Raw genomic sequence first — 24,156 nt, 5'->3', positions numbered from 1 at the left:
TTTCACAATAATGAATAAAACACGTTCTAGACATTCTAATGATCACAAAAAAACATATATTACAATTATTTTACCTACTTTTATTAGGGTAAAGGTCAAAAGTCTTAGGTTAAAAAATGTTCAAAATTCAGTCCAGACATTTTTTATTTGTGTGAATTTCAGCCTCTGTGGGGGGTATTTATATGCAAATATCATGACCAATGGCATTGAAATGGCATTGCAATGAACATCACTGATGACGTTTAGGTGAAAAAATAACTGAAAAAAAAAAAAAAAAAGTAATTAAATAAAATAAAATTGTTGCTAAAAAGCAACGCTGGGTCTTAGAGGGTTAAGAGAGAGAGAGAGAGAGAGAGAGAGAGAGAAGGAGCATTTCCATAAAGATTATGCTATGGCATTTCTGCACCATGTGTGGACGTCGACGTTCAGGCTTGATTGACTGCAGGGTTGCGGGGATATATAGAACCAGGGGGGGTGGCAGCCAGGAACCTGACTTGAACACACAATGTTGTATTTACATAGAGAGGCCTTCAGGCTATAGCTATTGCTATATAGGATGGCCCTGGGCAACGTGGTGAGTGAGTGCGTGAGTGCGCGTGCGTGCGTGCGTGTGTGTGTGTGTGTGTGTGTGTGTGTGTGTGTGCGTGTGTGTGTGCATTTGTGCGTGTGTGTTTGTTTGGAATAGGAAGAGATGCCAACTATCAATGGTTAGAGGATAGCCGAGTCACAAATGGAAGAGGCTGCCAGTTTCCACACAACTGTGGAAAGAATTTGAAGCTATTTTCACATATAGCGCAAAAAGGGGGGGGGGGGGGTGGTGGGGAAGTGAATTAGATGCATTTCCATCAGCCACGCTGAAACAAAAAGACGGCTGTCTGAATGTAGCAGCTCTTGAAGTGCCAATTCATGCCACCAAAAAGCTATAGCTGATCCAAAGGCTGATTAGATTAGACCCAGTTGAGCATCGGTGTTGCACACCGGAAAACAGCCGATCTACAAGCGCACAACGCAATGCGCTGCAACGTGCTGTGAGTTTGTAGATTGGCTATTTTCGGGGTGCGTGAGACCGGAATGCCACCGGCCTCCTTAATGTGGTTGCATTACAATTCACATGAAACGTGTTAAAGGACGATAAGAAGAAGACAAAGTTTAGCTTTGAAGAAACAACAATTACCAGGGGGAGACCAATTATTGAATCATGAAAGATGATGAAAAAGTACAATGACAAACATTGCTGACATTAGGTTGACATTATGGGCACGGGCTTATTTCTAACGGGAGTCGGCATATTTCAAAAGAAGGAAGTCACATGCAGCTCATATAGCCAATGTAATAGGCAGCAACTACACACCGTTCTTCAGGGTAAAGAGTGATGAGGAGATAAAGGGCTGCATTTTGCGTGTCTTAAGTACCAGGTCTTATTACTTATAACTTAAGACCTGGAGGCGTGCGTGGTCAATGCTCTTTGGCCACTCAGAATAGCCAAATGGCATTGATCCACACCTCCTCCAGGTCTACAAGCTCATAGCACGCCACCGAGTGGCGCGATACGAGCTTGTAGGTCTGCTATTTTTTGAAAAATCGAAGAACGACTGACATTTTTTAGAATCTGATCTCAGGTCAGATAAGACACGCAAAACACAGCCCAGAGTCTCTTGGGAGTTGAGGGAGAGAGAGAGAGAAGGACGGAAAGCATGCAGATTCGGGAAGAGATACAGGGTTTCCACCACCTGAGCCGACAGCCCGCCGACAGAAGAAGCTGTGTTTTTTACGTCATTTCCGAGTTTTTTAGACAGCTGGTGGATGGAAAAATAAGCTCCACCCCCGCCGCGGCTGACGGACAGATTCCCGGAAACGCTCTCCTACCGCGGCAGTCAGTCAGCCGCCGGGGGGGGGGGGGTGGGTGGAGCTTAATTTCCATCCACCAACCCGGAAAAGAAGCTGAGAGACAGGCCGAAAACGTCGTCTGCGGCTCCTTTGGTAGATGTGGCTACATGCTTTAGGGAGAGGTTTTAACCCATTCTGACCTGAGATCAGATTCATACGAGGTTTCCACTGGACGAGAGAGAGAGAGAGAGGGGGGGGGGGGGGGGTGCAGGAGAAGAGATATGGAGGGAAGGACAGACAGGTTGACGCACACTAGAGGGAGGAATAAGGGCTATGATAGGCAGAATCAAGGGACAGAATGGATGCATATAGTGATAGATAATGAGAGTGATAGAGGGCAGAACATAGATGACTGATGGACGTAGGGCTGGGTCTGAAAATCCTCATCGGGGTTATTTAACCCATTTAGGCCTGACGTCGAAAAATAAAAGAAATTGAGCTAGATTAACCCATTTAGGGTTTTTAAAATGTCATTTATTTCCCCCTGAAAAACCTCATGTTTCTATATCAGTGGTGCTCAATGTTTCATGTCAAGGACCCCACAAATTTAATATGTCTCCCCCCCCCCCCCCCATCTGAACATATGTTGTCCCAGGGACCTCCCCCAGAAGCAAAGATTTGAGTTAAAATGTTCACTCTGTAATAATATATATTCAAAGATTTGAGTTAAAAACTGAAACTCTGTAATAATATATATTCAAAGATTTGAGTTAAAAACTGAAACTCTGTAATAATATATATTCAAAGATTTGAGTTAAAAACTGAAACTCTGTAATAATATATATTCAAAGATTTGAGTTAAAAACTGAAACTCTGTAATAATATATATTCAAAGATTTGAGTTAAAAACTGAAACTCTGTAATAATATATATTCAAAGATTTGAGTTAAAAACTGAAACTCTGTAATAATATTCAAAGATTTGAGGCACACTTTCACGATTTTTTCAAAATAGCAGACCTATACAAGCTCATAGTGCGGCACTCTGTGCCGCACTATGAGCTTGTAGATCTGCTATTTTGCAATGGCTAAAGTATAACATATAATGTTTAAAACACCAAAAGGGGTTCCCGCCCCAAAATGGCTTAAATGGTGCAACCTATAAAACAATAGACAGCTGGAACCATCTTCTTTAGTTAGGAACTCTACTATATAACTATAGCATTACATAATCTAACTAACATAATCTAAAATTATATTTATATAATCCCTTTATTTTTGGTCTTTGTTGAAATCTTTGCAATGATTTCTTTTCAGGCCTATATGACGGGGTGGGTTGGGAGGGACTATTTTTATTTTTATTATTTTTTATTTGTTGTTAATTAAAAAAAAAAAGTTATCGTTATTGTTAATTATTAGTATTATTATTTTCCCTTTTTCTTTGTCAATGGTGGTTGGTGCAGGGGTGGCGGGGGTAGGATTTAAAACCCATTTTGGGCGGGAACCCCTTTTGGTGTTGGTATCATGTTATGCTTTAGCTATTGAAAAATAGCAGACCTACAAGCTCGTAGCGCGCCACTCGGTGGCGCGCTAGCTTGTAGGTCTGCTATTTTAGAAAAATCAAAGAACGACTGACATAGAAACATAGCTTTTTCAGAAAACTGTCAGGATTTCGAAGACATTTTTAGAATCTGATCTCAGGTCAGAATGGGTTAAAAATGAGGCAAGGAGGCAAGCCACAATCAGAATTATGTTTTATTTGCATCTCTGTATGCCTGTACACGTCCTTTTCCTCTTAACCCATTCAGGCCTGACGTCGAAAAAAGAAAAGAAAAAAAGTTTTCTAGCAAAGTTTCCCTCTCTCTCTCTCTCCACATTGTAATTAACAGCAGTGCAACACTATATTTTCTCTCTCGCTCTGTTTCTAGCACAACAGCGCCACTTTTGCCCCTAGTGGTACCCTAAACATAGGGTCGGACACACAGGGAGGGACGGACATTGCTGTTCCTTGGAGTGGCCTGCACCACTCAAAACAAAATGTTGGGTTGTGGAGGAGCAGGGAGATGGACTGACAGGAGGGATAGAGAGAGAGAGAGAGAGCGATGGAGGGATAGATATAAAGGGATAGAGAGTGACATAGATGGAGGGATAAGTAGTTAACCCATTCTGACCTGAGATCAGATTCATACGAGGTTTCCACTGGACACACACTGGTCTGATTAACCCATTCTGACCCGAGATCAGATTCTAAAAATGTCAGTCGTTCTTCGATTTTTCAAAAATAGCAGACCTACAAGCTCGTGGCGCGCTATGACCTTGTAGATCTGCTATCTTTCAATAGCTAAAGCATAACATGATGCTAACACCAAAATGGGTTCCCGTTCAGAATGGGTTAGGGATAAACAGAGAGGGACAGAGAGAGGGATGGATAGAGGACAGAGAGAGGGACGGAGACGGAGGGATGGGCAGACAGAGAGACAGACAGAGAGAGAGAGAGAGAGGGAGAGAGAGGGATGGAGAGAGAGAGAGGGATGGAGAGAATCGGGGGGTGGAAGTGAAGGACATTATGTGCAGTCTTCATTAAAACAGGTTTGCGGCGACAACACGAGGGTCGTCATGACAACCCAAGCCTTTATCACCCCCTTACGTGTGCTTGTCTTTTATGTTGTGTGTGCGTGTGCGCGCACGTGTGTGTGTGTGTGTGTGTGTGTGTGTGTGTGTGTGTGTGTTTGACAGCCTTAGCCTTGAGGCTTTGCTAAAGTACCTCCCGACACACACACACACACACACACACACACACACACACACACACACACACACACACACACACACACACACACACACACACACACACACACACACACACACACACACACACACACACACACACACACACACACACTGAATGAACGACTGGCCGCACCATCCACCTGTTACTGCAGTAATATTGTTACTGTTTGTGTGACAGGGAGAAATCTGTGGAGGCGAGGCTTCCGACTGCGTTTGTCTGTGCGCGTGTGTGTGTGTGTGTGTGTGTGTGTGTGTGTGTGTGTGTGTGTGTGTGTGTGTGTGTGTGTGTGTGTGTGTGTGTGCACGCGTGTGCGCGCGTGCGTGCGTGTGGTCTGTCGAGCGAGCTGAAGCAAGGCAGAGGAGTCTGGAGACAGGAAATAAGGGCGAGAGGACAGAGAAAGGGAGAGGGAGGAAAAGGGAGAGACAGCGAGAGGGGGGGGGGGGAGAGATCAAGAGGAGAGAGAGAGAGAGAGAGAGAGAGAGAGAGAGAGAGAGAGAGAGAGAGAGAGGGCAGAGAAATAGAGAGAGACACGTCAAAGCGAGGGAGGGCAGAGAGAGAGAGAGAGAGAGGAGAGACATACGAGAAGGCTACGTCGAAGCCGGTCAGGTTGTAGGCCGCGTCGCTGAAGAAGTGGAGCAGAGCGTAGCCAGACGTCGCCACTACTTCTGGAACTGTCTCGTTACCTCCCCCCCGCGTCTCTGGAACCACTAGACCACTAGGAAGACACAGAGAGAGAGGATAATAAAGCGAGAGACAGGAAAGAGACAGAGCCGAAACAATATTTCTCAGCAGAGTATATTTAATGGATCACTATACTGTAGACGAGGCGCCGTTACAGGAATCGTACAGTACACCCCCATTATACATACGACACCGATTAGCTTTGGACACAAAATGATACAATGTGGTGTTTATGCATGGGATTCCAGTCGTTTTTGTTTTTTATTGTTGGCTCGTGGTCTTGTCTTTTGACGTGAGGGTAAATTGATAAATGCAATACATTGTGTATACACTGTACCGTGGTGGTCCTATAATGAATGACAACAAAAGCTTTTTTCCATTGCAGCTATACAGTTTTTTTTTTGTGCCCCGACAGCTGTTAGCCATTTGTAGCGCTTAACCTCAGTTATGTATGAAATGGGACTATTTATTGTTAACAATAACATACTGTATTACTCAAGTAAGTAAGCCTTGCCGAGCCACGGGGCCCCATAGGGGGCAGGAGCCTATCTCCTGTTTCTGTAGCGTGAGGCAGCTGGATGTACACCAACTACTGTATGTCACAGGGACTTGTACCCCCCAATCCAACCCTTGATGCTGAGTGTCAAGCAGGGAGGCACTGGGTCCCATTTTTTTAGAGTCTTTGGTAGAATGACCCAGGCCGGGAATTGAACCCCGACCTCCCAGTCTCAGGGCGGACACTCTAACCACAAGGCCACTGAGCTGGTATTACTCAAGTGTGTAGACATCTTATTGTTTATAGGAGAATCCTGGCCAAATTTGACCTCATTTACTTATGGACTGACGTTATGTCCAGTGGGCTGCAGTGGGCCGCCCAATGAATGGGCCGCCCCCATTGCTTTAACCCATTCTGAACGTGAACCCATTTTGGTGTTGGCATCATGTTATGCTTTAGCTATTGAAAAATAGCAGATCTACAAGCTCATAGCGCGCCACCGAGTGGCGCGCTACGAGCTTGTAGGTCTGCTATTTTTGAAAAATCGCAGAACGACTGACATAGAAACATAAGCTTTTTCAGAAAACTGTCATTTTCAAACAGACATTTTTAGAATCTGATCTCAGGTCAGAATGGGTTAATATGTTTTTGGGCCAAATGTTAGCCCCCTTTTGACCCAGTCCAGCCCTGCTTTTCAGACGAGAACCCGGCGGAATTACAGTGGAGAGAGTGTGTGTGTGTCCTAATCCTATATGCTTCCATTTGGCGACAATTTGACCGTTTACAGACGCGACCAACAAACCCTGTTTTCCGTTGCCGATGGTCATCCACTAGCGGCTTCCTTTGACAATGAATGGTAGACTGCAATCTGCCCCGTGTGAACGCAATGATCAACCCATTCTGACCTGAGATCAGATTCATACGAGGTTTCCACTGGACACACACTGGGTCTGATTAACCCATTCTGACCTGAGATCAGATTCTAAAAATGTCAGTCGTTCTTCGATTTTTCAAAAAAAAAAGCAGACCTACAAGCTCGTAGCCCTCCACTCGGTGGCGCGCTATGAGCTTGTAGATCTGCTATTTTTCAGTAGCTAAAGCATAACATGATGCTAACACCAAAATGGGTTCCCGTTCAGAATGGGTTAATTGCACTAACAAAAGACGCAAAACTGGGTCAATTCAATTAGAATAAACAAGTTCCCAGCTTGCAAGCGTGGTGGTGTGAGCTTGTGGATCGGCAGTGGTATTTATATAGCCTATACTTCGATCGATGATATAGCGTAAAACTCATTATATACAGTTATAACTACATCTCAACTCATAACAAAAAAATAAAGTTTATACAATCTAAACATATTTTGACGCATCGCATTCGCATGTAATAAAATAGACCAAATGCAGGGGGCCAGGGGGTGTCACAGCTGCCATCTAGTGGGCGAGTAGATGCTTGCACATTAAAGATTATAAAAGACCGGTAAGACTATATATGTATAAAATAAGCTTGCGTTTTTTTTTGTCCGGTGGACTCCGCCCCCACGCAAGGAACAAAACGGACTCTGTCCAGGCCTTTACATAAATAATTAACATATCGATGAATTCATCAGAAAGAGATAGGCGAACGAGGTCTGCTTCCAGTATGTATCGTTGGTGAACTGCAGTGATGGCGAAGGCTGGCAGTGTATTATGTAGGCAAACGGGCAGAGGAAGGCTGGCAGTGTATTATGTAGGCAAACGGTGGGCGGGGGTGCATTGGTGTGTGTAGAGGGTGTAGAGCAGCGGACTCAGCACACAGCCCTGTGGGGAGCCGGTACTGAGGCTGAGGGACGTAGACATGTGCTGTCCCACTCTCACCCTCTGACTGCGACCAGACAGGAAGCTTTTAATCCACATGCAGGTGTTGTGTGGAAAACCCAGTTCCCCCAGAACATCCACCAGTCTGTGGGGGAGGATGGTGTTGAAAGCAGAGCTAAAGTCCACAAAGAGCATCCGCGCGTAGCTCCCCTGCTGCTCCAGGTGGGACAGTGCAGCATGGAGGGCTGTGGCCACGGCGTCCTCTGTGGATCTATTTGCCCTGTAAGCGAACTGGTGGGGGTCAAAGCCACGGGGCAGGAGTGATGTGACCCCGGACCAGCTTCTCAAAGCACTTCATCACCACTGGTGTGAGTGCGACTGGCCGGTAGTCATTTAGACTGGAGATGTTGCGCTTCTTGGGCAGGGGGACTATGGTGGAGGATTTCAGACAGAGTGGGACAGTGGACTGGGCGAGGGACTGGTTGAAGATCTTGGTGAAGACCCCAGCCAGCTGGTCCGCGCAGTCCTTCAGTACACGTCCAGTGACGCCGTCAGGACCTGCAGCCTTCCTCGGGTTGATGGCCCGCAGCGTGCGCCTCACCTCGTGCTCCTCCACTGTGAAGGTGAAGCTGCTGTGGACCGTGGGGTGTGACGTTGCTGCCTCCGGTGGCTCTGCCTCGAAGCGGGCAAAGAAGGTGTTTAGCTCCTCTGCCAACGAGACGTCACCCTCGACAGCTCCGATGGTAGTCCTGTAGTTGGTAAGCTGCTGGACTCCCTGCCACACCTGCCTGCTGTTGTTGCTGTCCAGATGGTCCTCGATCTTCCTCCTGTAGTCAGCCTTGGCCTCTCTGATGCCTCTCCTCAGGTTCGTTCGGGCTGCGCTGTAGTTAGCCCTACCCTCAGACCTGAAGGCGGTGTCCCTCTCCTTCAGCAGCCGCTGGACCTCCCGGGTCATCCAGGGCTTCTGGTTGGGGTAGACCCGGATGCGTTTGTCCACTGTGACATTGTCTGTGCAATGTTTTATATAGCACAGAACACTGTCTGTGAACACATTCAGGTCCTGGTGTTCAAAAACCTCCCAGTTGGTCCTGTCGAAGCAGTCCTGCAGCTGCTCAGAGGCATCCTCAGGCCAAGTTTTGACAGTTTTTGTGATGGTGGGGGCAGTTTTCCTTAGGGGGGCATATGCAGGAATTAAAAGCAGGGACATATGGTCAGACTTGCCCAGGTGCGGTAGTTGTTTTGCCCTGTAGCCAAGTTTGATGTTAGAGTAGACCTTGTCCAGAGTGTTAGCTCCTCTCGTAGCACATTTAACATGCTGGTGGAATTTGGGGAGTGCTGCTTTCAAATCCGCCTGGTTAAAGTCCCCCGCTACGATGTGTACAGCGTCAGGATGTCTGCTCATCTGGCTGCTAATGCTGCCATGTAACTGTCCGATAGCCAAGCTAGCATTAGCATCCGGTGGAATGTAAACAGCCGTCGTCATGACAACGGTAAACTCTCTCGGCAAGTAAAAGGGTCTGCATTTCACAGTCACATACTCCAGGTTCGGGCAGCAGTGACTATCTACAATCACTGTATTTGTACACCAGTTGTTATTGACGTACATACAGAGCCCCCCTCCTTTGCTTTTACCCGAGTTCTCCGTCCTGTCATGACGCTGTGCGGTGTAGCCTGTCAGCTCGATAGCAGAGTCCGGTATGAGTGAGTGAAGCCAAGTTTCCGTGATCAACATGATGCAACAGTCCTTCACGGTTTTATTCGCTGAAGTCTGTAGCCTCAATTCATCCATCTTGTTAGCGAGGGATCTGGCGTTTGTGATAAAAAGGCTGGGAAGCGGTGGTTTGAGCGGCTGCCTCCGTAGCCTGACTAGCGCGCCAGCTCTGCAGCCCCGCTTCTGCCTCCTCTCTCCGCGCCGCCTTCGCCTCCTCCCGGCGGGGATAGTAAACCATACCGAGCCGGGGCTCCTTGCGATGTCCGCCGGTGTGTTGTGCAAGCGGTGAAACTCGGCTGTAACATTCCGCTTGTGGCAAACTCCTATCCTAAGGAGATCCTGCCGGCTGTAGGTGTTGTACGCTTCACAAAAAGTACATAGAACAAACAACAAATACACAACAAGCCATACAAAGCACCGACCGGGAGAGCACTGAGCCGCAGCAACTGTGTGCGCAGCCATAGTGTGGCATAGTGTGAAGGCAAACGGGCAGAGGAAGGCTGGCAGTGTATTATGAAGGCAAACGGGCAGAGGAACGTGAAGGCTGGCAGTGTATTATGAAGGCAAACGGGCAGAGGAAGGCTGGCAGTGTATTATGTAGGCAAACGGGCAGAGGAACGTGAAGGCTGGCAGTGTATTATGAAGGCAAACGGGCAGAGGAACGTGAAGGCTGGCAGTGTATTATGAAGGCAAACGGGCAGAGGAACGTGAAGGCTGGCAGTGTATTATGAAGGCAAACGGGCAGAGGAAGGCTGGCAGTGTATTATGTAGGCAAACGGGCAGAGGAACGTGAAGGCTGGCAGTGTGTTATGTAGGCAAACGGGCAGAGGAACGTGAAGGCTGGCAGTGTATTATGTAGGCAAACGGGCAGAGGAACGTGAAGGCTGGCAGTGTATTATGTTATGTAGGCAAACGGGCAGAGGAACGTGAAGGCTGGCAGTGTATTATGTAGGCAAACGGGCAGAGGAACGTGCTGGAGAAATGATGGTTGGTGTGGTGGAAACCTGCTAAAGCGATGTTCACCTTCCTATCTGTCGCCCCCCTGAAGCTCCCCTGCTGAGATTCAAGATTCAATCATTTTATTGCCACGTCAACAAGTTGATAGGAATTTGTCTTGGTTCATACTCAACATACACAGACAACCATACTGTAGATACAGAAACAAGAGAGACAATACACTACAAAAACCAGCAGCATAGGGATTACATTCAGTTATTTTAACCCATTCTGACCTGAGATCAGATTCTAAAAATGTCTGTTGGAAAATGACAGTTTTCTGAAAAAGCTATGTTTCTATGTCAGTCGTTCTTCGATTTTTTTTAAAATAGCAGACCTACAAGCTCGTAGCGCGCCACTCGGTGGCGCGCTATGAGCTTGTAGATCTGTTATTTTTCAATAGCTAAAGCACAACATACAGTGGTGTTCGAGTGGCGCGCTATGAGCTTGTAGATCTGCTATTTTTCAATAGCTAAAGCACAACGTAATGCTAACACCAAAATGGGCTCCCGCCCCCAAAATGGGTTAAAGTGCTACAGTATATGCATATTGCTACATACATACATACATCAGCCCAACTAATGAGTCAAGTTCAGATGTCTAATGGCTACGAGGTAATACGTGCCATCTCTGAAGCGAGACGTCGAGCTCCTGATGCTTCTATATATCTCCTGCCTGATGGGAGGAGATTGAAGAGGTGATGTGCAGGATGGGAGTTGTCTGCTATGATTATAGCATTATTCTGGTGGAGTATAGAGTGAGGAAAGTGTAAGTCCAATGGTTTTTTTGGATGGCGCGACGTGCTATATACTCTTTCCAGCTTCGACTTGTCTCGAGAGGTTGTGTGAACAAACCAGACAAGCATGGAGACGCGTAAAAGAACACTTTCAATATAGTGGCCCTATTATAGAACCCGCTGCTACTGTATCTCTTGCTATAGACACCGACCGCACTCACCTGAAGGCAGCCAACAGCGGAGCGTAAATGGAGTCTCCGTCGTAGACGTACATGTGGTCCCAGCTGCATTCTGTAGCGAAGTGATTGAAGCGGAGCCGAAGCACCGCGTTAGGACTGTAGAGGGAGACAGAGAGAGAGAGAGAGAGAGAGAGACAGAGAGAGAGAGAGCATAATGTTCACGTCATGTGTCAGTGGTGTAGAGACAACGATTGATGTTAATGGACACACACACACACACACACACACACACACACACACACACACACACACACACACACACACACACACACACACACACACACACACACACACACACACACACTTCATTTTATTTACGGAATACAAGTGCTGTGTTTGTTCTGTTCTGGGCATTTTTTGCTGTCTTGCAACCACAGATGTTTGTATAGTTACAGAGTCAAGTGGGACCCAGCCAAAAGTATATCACTTAGTTCTCCTTGAAGTTATATATAATATATATATCTTCAAGGAGAAGTAATATATATATATATATATATATATATATATATAAATTGCTTCCTCGTGTCGATGAGGAGAGGGGGGGGGGGACAGAGATACTCACTATCCCTCTATCAGCCAGGTACACTTGGTCTTGTACTTATAGTTGATTGGACCATCTGTCAGAGCGCCTGACAGCTCCGTTAACCTAGAGAGAGAGAGAGAGAGAGAGAGAGAGAGAGAGAGAGAGAGAGAGAGAGAGGGAGGATGGGGGGATTATTGGTATATTCAGTGACAACGCTCGCCCTTGGTACTGTAAGCTTGGTGACAGGGACAGGAACCTTAACCCATTCGGAACGGGAACCCATTTTGGTGTTGGCATCATGTCGTGCTTTAGCTATTGAAAAATAGCAGACCTACAAGCTCATAGCGCGCCACTCGGTGGCGCGCTATGAGCTTGTAGGTCTGCTATTTTTGAAAAATCGAAGAACGACTGACATTTTTAGAATCTGATCTCAGGTCAGAATGGGTTAACAAGTACACACAATCATTCATCATAGATTATTTCACACAATCAGTGCCAGGACGTCCTTCAAAATAGGAGCTCTGGGGTTTGCCGGAAAGACACGGACACTTTTACTCTGAAACCCACGACCCGGAAACGATCCGCTAAATAAGTGTGCTTTACATTGCTATAGCTTACATTGCTATCGTTTTAATTTATACGATATATATGATCCAAAAAGCGTTCATATTTTTGCGGGAGAGACGGATGAGGAGCGGAAATGAAGCGCCGGCAATGTCGATCCGTTCATAACCACGGAGAGCGACCCGGGATTAGGAGAGACGAGTCATTCTTTCCGCCGCGCTAACAGCTAAGTGGACGGTAAGCTAACACGACTGCGGAGCGTATAGCATACGGTATAGCCGAAAGGCGAACTGACAAATAAGAAAAAAGGGAAAAAGTTCCGAATATTCCTCTCTCGCCCCGGTATCATTGAGGATGCACTATAGGACGTCTACAGACGTCGTATGGGTATGTGGACGCGTCGGTTATTGGGACCCCTCGGACGCATGGCGACGTCCTACGGACGGAAACGGTTAACCCATTCTGACCCGAGATCAGATTCTAAAAATGTCTATTACATCCTGACAGTTTCATTATTAACCCATTCTGACCTGAGATCAGATTCTAAAAATGTCTTAACATTTTTCAAAAATAGCAGACCTACAAGCTCGTAGCGCGCCACTCGGTGGCGCGCTATGAGCTTGTAGATCTGCTATTTTTCAATAGCTAAAGCATGACATGATGCTAACACCAAAATGGGTTAACCATGCATCATCACCACACATGGAATGCAGTCATGCTTCCCACTGATGGATGCACTCTCTTCGTTAGGGAATAAGACCTGGTACTTAAGACACGCAAAATACAGCCCCAATTTCTAATTGCTGATGGCTGGTCCGTTTGTCCAGCAGTGTCCCGTTTTGGGGCCTCCTCCACCAGCCTCCACGTTTCCCCTATAGCCGCAATTTGCAACTCTAGATTTTAGACGGGACGAATCTAGAGTTGCAATACCCTCCGTTGACTCCCCACTCATCCAATTTACGTTTGCGATCTGCTGCTCGTCTTAAACGACGTTAAACTCACCGACATTGCAGCTCTATAGTCCAAGCTTGAATTATCCTCTTTCAATCTGCCGAGCTTGTTTTTCATCAAAATCCACCGTAGACATGTTATGAGCTATACTTTCTGTCAAGAAAGTCTGTGCAGGTGATTATTTTTCCAAGTGCTGGAGTTCGGAAGCACTCGTCGTATGTCACTGAACGGCCCTGCGTTCCACCTGTTTCCAATTTGCACATAATGCAGGAGGCAGCAGCGGGACCCGTTGACAAAAACGAGTGCTTCCAAACTCCAACACTTAGGAAAAGAATCACCTTGCAGAGGATGTCTTGACAGAAAGTAGCTCATAACATGTCTACGGGGGATTTTTATGAAAAAAGCTTGGCAGATTTAAAGAGGATAATTCAAGCTTGGACTATAGAGCTGCAATGTTGGTGAGTTTAACGTCGTTTAAGACAAGCAGAGATCGCAAACGCAAATTGGATGAGTGGGGAGTCAACGGAGGGTATTGCAACTCTAGATGCATCCCATTATAAAAGAAATCTAGAGTTGCAAATTGCGGCTACGTTCCCCCATGGTCTTCTGTACCGAGTTGTTTTGTTTGTCTGGTTTCATTTCTGCATCCAACACTTCGCACAAGCATGCGCACACTACACTGCCGACTATACTGACATTCTTGTTTCCGTAATTATTTGATTATTTCGTTATTTTAGTATTTAGTTTAGTGTGAACATAATTTTCACATTTTGACACAGTGGTGTCCTTGGTTCTAATTAACCCATTTTGGGTGGGAACCCGTTTTGGTGTTAGCATTATGTCATGCTTTAGCTATTGAAAAATAGCAGATCTACAAGCTCGTAGCGCGCCACTCGGTGGCGCGCTACGAGCTTGTAGGTCTGCTATTTTCGAAAAATCGTAGAAGACATTTTAGACATTTAGAAGACATTTTTTTACATTTTGAGGTCAGGCCTACAGTATATAAGCCTTGAGCCAGACTCTTAACCCATAGACTAGGTAGACGGACGCCTCCTCCGGCTCTGGGGCGTCTGTAAAAAAAAAAAAAAGGGATGGCAAGCTTCCGGAATTCTGAAGCACGCTTTTCCAGCACGCGTCACAAAAGGGCACGTTTAGTAGGCCAATCAGAGGCAGAGAGACCAGAGGAACTTGCTTTGGGCAATGTAAAACATTTTGTTTCCTCCCTCACGCCAATGAAGCTGCTTTGAATTACATGTCAGACCCAGGATGGCCACACGGCCGCCTCCCCTTTTTCACAGGTGGCTCTAATGAACTGCAGCGACGAATGAGGTATCTTTGGTTTTCATATCTATATGCTACGAGGTTTCCACTGGACACACACTGGTCTGATTAACCGAGTGGCGCGCTACGAGCTTGCAGGTCTGCTATTTTTGAAACTAACATAGAAACATAGCTTTTTAGAATCTGATCTCAGGTCAAAATGGGATAAGTCGAATCGATGAGTGAATCGGGGCTGATTTTACCCCTGATTCAGTTCAGTTAAAACTTGTGCTGGACCAAAGTACATTTCACATAATCTGCTACTGTACCTTATGTGTGAACCATGCAGAGTTTAGTTTGTATACACCACATATCTGGAGCAAACTCCCAGAAAACTGCAGCTCTGCTACAACTGTATCAATCAAAGCTGAAGACTTTTTCCATTTGCCACGAAGGTTTTTGATTTCTTCTGCTGCATTGTAACTTCATTATCATTTTATAATGTGTTTCTTTTGCACATTGTCTAAATATTCTTCTTAATGTTCCGTGCATTCTGAATTGCCATGTTGTTGAAATGTGCTATTTAAGACAATTCTTATCCCACGATTTTGTAACCCTTTTTTTAATTCTTCAATTCTCTAATGTAATCATGGGCGCTACACTTCCTCTGCCAACCTGGGGGGGTCAGCGGACTGACCTCATGCCTCCTCCAATGCATGAGGAGTCCAAGCTGCTTCTTTTCACCTGACAGGGGGGAGTTTCCCCGGCCGGACGTAGCGCATAGAAGGAACACGTTATTCCGACCAGTTCCTTCCCCTCCATCAGGCGCCCCGGCTGGCCAGGGGGGAGGCAGTTTACAGACCAGGATTACTGCATGTTTTTGTGAGAGTACCTACCCTAGGGGACACGGGGAGAACATGCAAACTCCACACAGGCCTTTTAAGCCAACCCCGCCTCGGGTATGGGCACTGATGACGCGGAGGAGGGAACACGCCCCCAGCGCCCACAGCGTCCCCAGCGGGAATCAAACCCAGGACCTTCTATAGCTGTGAGGCGACAGCACTACCGACTGAGCCACCGTGACCCCCTGTTTACCTTAAAACATGAGAAACATTTGCATGTTTTTGTGTGTAGGTCAGTGATGAAATACATCAAATGCATATACATTGACCCCTCCTCAACCATGACTGTTGATACTGCGCAATCAATCCTCGCCACAAGCACGCGCGCACGCGCGCACACACACACACACACACACACACACACACACACACACACACACACACACACACACACACACACACACACACACACACACACACACACACACACACACACACACACACACACACACACACACACACACACACACACACACACACACACACACACACGTCTGATGTCTAGCAAATGAGGCCACTTCTTTCATTTGGGATGGTTAAATAAATAAACTGTGGTCAGACTAGTTATTTTCATTAAAACAAAGACTCAAATAAAACCTAAACATTTTGACCCAGATGAATGGTCTGTGTTGTCTAGAATTGCTAGTTGTATCACAAACAGTGGTGTCAGCGGATCAAGCCGTGTCGACTGATGACCCGCTGCCGACTCTATAGTAATGACGGTATAGCGATGTGACGATACCTCCTTGTCACATGACCACAAAGTGTTTACAAAGTCCTCTAATTATGCCATGTAGCTCTCCCTCTCTCTCTCTCTCTCTCTCTCTGAACTGCCGTCTCTCTCACTGCTCTTGCTTTCAACCTCTACCTCATTCCTTCAGCCTTCTGTCTTGACGTTCTGTGCGTGTGTGTGTGTGTGTGTGCGCACGCGCAGCAATGGCGGCACGGTGGAAACGCCGGTGGACGCCAACTTTGCTTGTTCTTTAACATCTAACAACCGCACCCGTTCTAACTACGATCGTTAATGTAGTGGGTACAGCTTTTGGAACTTTTGCAACTCCTGTGGCGGTGGCTGTGTGTCAGGATATCACGTCAAGATGTACCCAGCGACATGGTCTACTACCGGCGCCACGCTGCCTGTTGGTCCCTCCCGTGAACAACAGGTGCCGGGAGGAGAGGCAGTGGACCCGGTGACTTCCCCACGGTGTGTCGGTCCGCCATCGGGGCAGCGGTGTGTGGACTTCCAGGCCCATGAGAGCGGCTAGGGAGTATGGGGGGTGCAGCGTCACCGGGAGAGACCTGGTGAGTCGGCAACTTCCCTACGGCAAACGGACGCCGCGTGTTGTCACCGGGCGGCGGTGTGAGACGGCTCCGTTCTCTCTGATGGTCCAGCCTGGGACATGCCCACAGCGTGGGAGCGTTTGTGGGAGCGTTTCGAACTCTCGACAGCTTGGAGTGTCCATAGGATGAGGCAGAAGGACTTGCGAGGTGTTGTACTGTCCCTGTTGTACTGTCTATGCCACCATATGAGACTAAGCCTAGTCCTGAGCACCGTCGTGTGAACGAATATGGCTATCAGAGACGCTGCTGAGTGACATTCTTGCATGCTGTATCATGATTCCAAACATGTGTCATAGGCTTGTGATTGTAACATAACTGCACCCATACTGTTTGTGTCCTTATGCATTTTCCTTTTAAAGTGTGGACCAAATAAAATATGTATAAACCATCATGATTCTGAACAACACCTAGAATCCATCGCACACAGAACAAATGGATGTAGTGCGTACAAAAACTTGTATATTGCTCGCCACGACCGGATTGTTGACCTAGTGTCTGATAGTATGTTCGACAGTTCGAAAGTATGTGCCATCTAGTGCAGCAATGTAAAAAACATTCAAGAGTTTTACCAGATTGGTTTAGCTGTGCATGCGATGTCTTTGCTAACATCCCGAATACACCTGATGTTGTCTTTGTTGACTGACACCAGTCACAAGGAGGTCCTGATTCTGGAGGTGGGCTGTGTCTTTGATCTGTACATGGACCAGGCATTCCAAGATAAACATTCTAAGTATCAACCATTAGGCTACTTGTATATATATATACTTGGAAGTACAAGTAAGACGCGAGAACGCGGGAAGCGAACGCAGATCGTAAATTGCAATAACAATTAGAATAAATTACTTATAATTATTATTATTATTTTTTTTTTTTAATGTTTTTTTTTTTTTTTTTTTTAATGTTTTTTTTTGTCTTAGCTGCGCCCTCTGGTGTGTCGTTGTTGAGCAGCAGTAAACAGGACTGTGACTGCTTAGCTAACGTTAGCCCATATGCACACACTAGTACACATAGCCTAGTTACAGACAGTGTCGTTGTGACAGTATTATTTTTATGTTGGGCCTAGTACAGCAAGTTACAGACAGTGTCGTTGTTAAGCAGCGGCGGGTGGTGTAACAGCGAGCAAGTTACAGACAGTGTCGTTGTTAAGCAGCGGCGGGTGGTGTAACAGCGGGACACACAGACATTCAGCCCTTGCTGTCTAGCTGCGTCAGCCCTTGCTGTCTAGCTGCGCCCTCTGGTGGCGGGCGGGTGGTGTAACAGCGTGACACACAGACATTCAGCCCTTGCTGTCATACTAAGTGGCTCACTGCGTTCGCAATAACAAACCTGCGGTATCGCTGTAGATTTGCCATACTGATATTCAGAAGACTGGGCCATGTGCATAAACTGACCATGAGTGGCCTAAGAATAGCTGGCATGACAAAAAGCAAAGCCAAACAACTTGCCAAATACTGTTCTGTCTCGTCTGTTATAGGCAGTTTGTCTGTGTGGAGAAGGAGGTGCCATGTGTATCCCTAAGTGAACATGAACTGTCAACCCCGTTATATTTGTTTCCTTGTAAAATTAATTGTAATTTGTGGATTCAAATAAAGAAATCGAAATGTGTGTGTGTGTGTGTGTGTGTGTGTGTGTGTGTGTGTGTGTGTGTGTGTGTGTGTGTGTGTGTGTGTGTGTGTGTGTGTGTGTGTGTGTCTCTCTCTCTCTATCATTCCATTACAATTCCATTACACCTTTTTTATATTTCGTCAAATGAGAACGGTGTTCCAAAAATAAACAAATTATTCTGGCGGCTTCACTCAATATGGATATGAAGAATCAACTGACGGCAAGGAAACGTTAAAGGGACATTTCACCGCTGGAAGAAACTTTAGTATTGTAGTAGATAACAGTAGCACAATTTGAAATTTGCACTCTATGGCCAGAAATAATTATGTGTTTGACTAGTGTTTGACTGTATTGCTGGATTACTACAATGACCATAATGCTTTGGTGCACTCACCCCGCCTTGTGGAGAGGGGGAGGGCTGTCTTACTGAGACAACATGTATTCCAGGAAGAAAGTAAAATGGTGCATTTATATAGCGACCTTTATCCAAGGCGATTTGACATAGATTGTGCATTACATTCACCCATGCACACGCACAGTCATATACACACCGATGGCGGCGGAAACCATGCAAGGCACCAACCAGCACATATTGGGCAATTAGGGGTTCAGAGTCTTGCTCAAGGACACTTCGACACTGACTCTGGGGGAGCCCACAGGGTTCGAGCTGGCAACCTTGCGGTTACCATCCAGCCAAAGGCCTCTGACTTCTGACCTCTGAGCCACCGCCGCCCCAAAGTGAGACCTGCAGAGTCTGTGACATCACAGACACTTGGATGGAAATACACAAAAACACATATTACCTACATGAAAATCCCAGGAAAGTGTTTCTTGTCTCCCAAACATCATTAAAATATCATCTGGTTGCAAAAGGGGGCTGTGAAGTGACCTTTTTATGTTACTGCCGCCAAATTAGTTACATTTTGGCCATAAACAGACTGTATTAAATATGACTGACTGATTATCATGAATGAAAGTCACCTCCCTGACAATATCACAGGTCAGGAGGGGCGAGTGACATCAGGACTGTGGTACAATATGTAAAAATAATATAATATGCCCCCAAAATGCACAAACACAAAGAATATTAAAGGAGCATTCAGTGATTTGGAGAAAAAAAAAACCCAGTCCTCCCCTGTAACAAGATGTGCAACCAGCCAACAGCACGGACACCAAGGCCCGCCCCCGCTCGATCATGATTGGCCGAAGGCCCATCTCTATCCTGATTGGATGACGGCTGAGCCACCTATAGCCAAAAACGAAACCTATACGTTGTTGGGGTTTTTTAACCCAGGGGTTAACTGGGGACAGTGAGGAACTCCTTATATGGTCAGCACACTCTATAGTAGGGAGGATTATTATATAAGTTGATATTTTAATTAAGTGAAAATCACTGAATATACCTTTAACTGAACAATACCATACACTAGTAGTAGTATATTTTAGAGGTATCAATTAATGAACTCAAGAGATGATTCCTTCAAATGTAATATGGTAGATGTCCATCTTCCACTGTGGGCAATGAGTGAACGGACTGAAGAGAGAACAGCAACACTCATTCACATCAGTATACAACGTATCATTATGCACTGCTGCACACGTCACATTGTCTTGTGGTAGTAATAACAGGTGTGTGTGTGTGTGTGTGTGTGTGTGTGTGTGTGTGTGGGGGGGGGGGTCACTGTTGTGTAAGTTCATTTTGACTATCTGTTATATGCCAAACAGTATTCTCGCACGCGCACACGCACGCGCACACGCACACGCACACGCACACACAGTAATGGCACTGTGCTACCCGGGATAGGTCTTCTGGGGCCGTGATGTTGACTTAGTGAGAAACAAAAAGTGTACAGTACGTGTGTGTGTGTGTGTGTGTGTGTGTGTGTGTGTGTGTGTGTGTGTGTGTGTGTGTGTGTGTGCATTGTTGTGCATGACTCCTGTATCCAAGCCCTGTATACTATCAGTGTAGGCTCTGTGGTCACTCTGGCCAAAAGCCAGACGAGAATGCGAGAGTGCAAGTGCATGTATAAGAGAGAGAGAGAGAGAGAGAGAGAGAGAGAGAGAGAGAGAGAGAGAGAGAGAGAGAGAATAATTAGCATTTCCTGCCTTGGGTCCAAAACAAGGCAGTTAGTCTGTGATCATTATACACAGCACAAAAACCACTCAAATTCACAAAGTGGACATTAGGAGGCTGCCACGGACGTAGCACACATAACAAGCAGTCCATTGGCTCGGGGAAGCACACTCACTCTGCAGGCGCACACACACACACACACACGCACACACACACACACATGGATATATGTGAGATTAAGAGCACATCGGGCCAACCATGCCGTCCGTCCCTGGGATGAGAGAGAGCACAGACAGATTGCTGCGCAGCCGGAGTCAGGACACAGTATAAAAAGCTATAATCCTGCCAATATCACATGCTCGCTCTCACACACACACACACACACACACACACACACACACACACACACACACACACACACACACACACACACACACACACACACACACACACACACACACACACACACACACACACACACACAGACTGGTGGCTGCACTGGACCCTATAAACACAGCCATGGCAAAATGACCGAGAGAGAGCTTCGCGCCAGATCAGTCTCTATCCTTTTAATACTCTGTACACTCACTCACAGAGTTACAAATGGATCAATTGAAAGTGAGGATTTGATTTGTGCACTTTCTTTTGTTTTGGGATTTTTTTATTTCATTTTGTCAAACCTAAAAATTCAAACTTCCGAAATTAAATGTACAGACTAATGCTGACAATTATAACAAGTAACAATTCTATCTATAGATGGATCCAAAACCTTTTTTCTTTTCACTGGAAGTTTGTTTTTGACGCTGACTTTAAATGTAAAAAGAGAGGGGGGGGGGGAAAGAGTTAATTGACTAATTAACTAATCAATTAGTCAATTACTTAATTAATTGCCAAGTTAATAGATTGCAATGAGATGTGACATAATTACGGTGAGTTATGTCACAATACACAACAACACAATGCCATATTCATCGCATCCTTTCGTATCATACAAATTATAATATGACTATAGGGATGCTCATCTCCACTCAAAAAATAGAAAAATCGTCCCCCCCCCCCCCCCCCCCCCCCCCCGTCGTTGTTTTTGGCTGGATCTGCGGTGGCTTTGACGCATCATTATGGATCCCAGTTCTAGGAAGTAAGCCCCGCTGTTGACGAGGTCGGCTGGGGGTGCGCCGCTTTGTTTGAAAGCGGTGGAGAGAGCCGCTATACTTAGCATCGTGTTATGCTTTAGCTATTGAAAAATAGCAGATCTACAAAGCTCATAGCGCGCCACCGAGTGGCGCGCTACGAGCTTGTAGGTCTGCTATTTTTGACAACAATCGAAGAACGACTGACATATAGAAACATAGCTTTTTCAGAAAACTGCCAGGATGTACACTGTAAATCCCTGGAACATGTGACGTGTTTAAAACATAAACACCATGTGTGTAATAATAAAATGCCAAATGTTTGTTAATGGTCATAAAATACAGTAAGAACACGAGTTCACTCAAACACCTCACGAGAACACCTAGTGTTTGAATTCTAAAGACCTATATGACTGACTTTGATTGTAAAAACTAAACACGTTTATGTGTTTAAAAAGTGTTACGGGCAATTAAACATGTTCTTTTGTTTATAATCCAAACACTGTGACACATTTAAAAAGTGTTACAAATAAGTGTTTATAACCTTTATAACCTAAACGCTTGGGTTTAGTGTGTAAGACATTTTTTTAATCTGATCTCAGGTCAAAATGGGTTATACCAGTTGACCCTATAACCTGGCTAATAAACCAGACCGAATCAGCCGTTGGCAAAAAAAACAAAAATTGCCTGCCGGCGGATTACGGTCTGGAGAGGCTCAATTGTACGCCCATTTCCTACACCAGAGAACTGGTGTGGCCAATCGGGACACGGTATGCAATATGGGCGGGCTTTGGTACAGTGACGTTCAAATGCTTGAGACCTTTGACTGACAGTAGCTCTGACCAATTGCGTCAAAGAGAAAATGTTTGAACCCAGCTTAAGAATAACCAGCTTCTGCATACGGGGAAACATTCAGCAAATATCTTATCGTGCTGTGAAATCTCTTCACGGGATTTCACAGCAAAGAGTGCAAAAAAAAAAAGCTTTGAGATCAAATGATAATCACGAGTCACAGGCTCTGTCTGTCCACCAAAATGGGAGTTTAAGATAGGATAGGTCAGTGTAGACATAGACAAAAAACAAGGGCAGAGAAAGAAGAGAGAGAGAGAGACAAGGCAGCAGGGGTTCGGATTCGAACCCGGGTCCTCAAAGCTCACAAATGATCTGTGCAGTGAAACTGGCTGGAGGTACCAGGCTGGGGTATAGTTACTTCATTCGCACCGAGGAGCTGGCCCCCTGTCGTTCTGACAAACACACATGTTAAAACCCTCACTCACAAGTCACAACATCCATTTCCCACCACCCATACTGAAAAGCGAGGCAGATGCGTGCACGTATACTGTATATTGTATGTGCGCACACCGCACACACACGCACGCACGCACGCAGTGTAGGAGCTCTTTGCATGAGGTCCAAACACACACACACGCACACACACACACAGGAATGAGGTATGAAGACAGAGAGAGAGATGAGAGGGGAGGAGAGGTTGAAAGGAAGAGCAGTGAGAGAGAGACGGCAGTTCAGAGAGAGAGAGAGAGAGAGATCAAACAAAGAGACATGGGATGAGAGAATGGCAGCGGAGTGGAGGTGTGGAGCAAAGGGAGTCTTTGAAATATTCATCTTGTTCGGGGGTGAATAATCGATGCTGTATACAGAAGACAGATGCATGAAAGATAGACAGATGAATGGAAAGAGATAGAGAGAGAGAGGAGGGGATGGATGGATGGAGAGACTGCGGGAGAGGACCCCAAAGTGATATTTTTGTTTAGTGGATGCAAAATACCTCGAGGCAAGCAGTTTCCTCCTGTTCTGCTGTTTGGAGGGTGACTAATCCCTCCTAGGACACTGCAGAGAAGGTTTTGTCACGCCAAAAATAGCTGTATTTTTATAGGTAAGCTATGGGTCCGCAGCCTAGTAGCCTAGCACAGTGTTCATTTAACCCATTCTGACCAGATCAGATTAAAAAAATGTCTTCTACGTCAGTCGCTCTTCGATTTTTCAAAAATAGCAGACCTACAAGCTCGTAGCGCGCCACTCGGTGGCGCGCTATGAGCTTGTAGATCTGCTATTTTTCAATAGCTAAAGCACGACATGACGATAACACCAAAATGGGGTCCCGCCCAAAATGGGTTAATTGAAGTGTAAAATAGACCATTTATTTTAGACACTTTTAGACTTAAAAGTATCACTCCAGATTTGCACATTTTATATTTGTGTATCTCCAAATCAACTCACAATGCGTCTTTGCATCGTTTCATCTGCCCGTGTGAACGCACCATTAGATTGTTCACGCAATATAAACCACTTTTTCCAAAAATATGGGTTTTTGAAAATGTGTACATTTTCTGACATTTTGTGGAACTCTGTGTTTTTGGGGTAATGCACAACATTACGACCCAAAATAGGGACAGCAGATTGAAAGTGTGTGAATTATTAGATTCATTGTTTCAAGGCATGGCATAAGGCCAAGTTGTCCGGTCAGTATTGTATACTGTATCTATACAGTATGTGTGTATTTGTGTGTATGAAAGTA

The 24,156-nt window shown here is 45.8% G+C and overlaps 1 protein-coding gene across 1 annotated transcript in view; it reads right to left on the bottom strand.

Annotated features, from left to right (window-relative positions):
- Positions 1–24,156, bottom strand: part of atrnl1a (attractin-like 1a) — a 452,296-nt gene that overhangs the window by 373,921 nt on the left and 54,219 nt on the right. Inside the window, exons 2-4 of the mRNA XM_083775478.1 lie at positions 11,833–11,916; positions 11,253–11,366; positions 5,198–5,332 (exon numbers count right to left, since the gene is read on the bottom strand). Of these exons, the coding sequence (XP_083631604.1) occupies positions 5,198–5,332; positions 11,253–11,366; positions 11,833–11,916 (333 nt within the window). The remainder of the gene's footprint in view (positions 1–5,197; positions 5,333–11,252; positions 11,367–11,832; positions 11,917–24,156) is intronic.

The sequence above is a fragment of the Protomyctophum parallelum genome (genome assembly GCF_964188405.1).
Source record: "Protomyctophum parallelum genome assembly, chromosome: 10".
Taxonomy (NCBI): Eukaryota; Metazoa; Chordata; class Actinopteri; order Myctophiformes; family Myctophidae; genus Protomyctophum; species Protomyctophum parallelum.
Note: the sequence above shows the minus strand (reverse complement) of the source record. Positions and strands in the feature narration are given on the sequence as shown.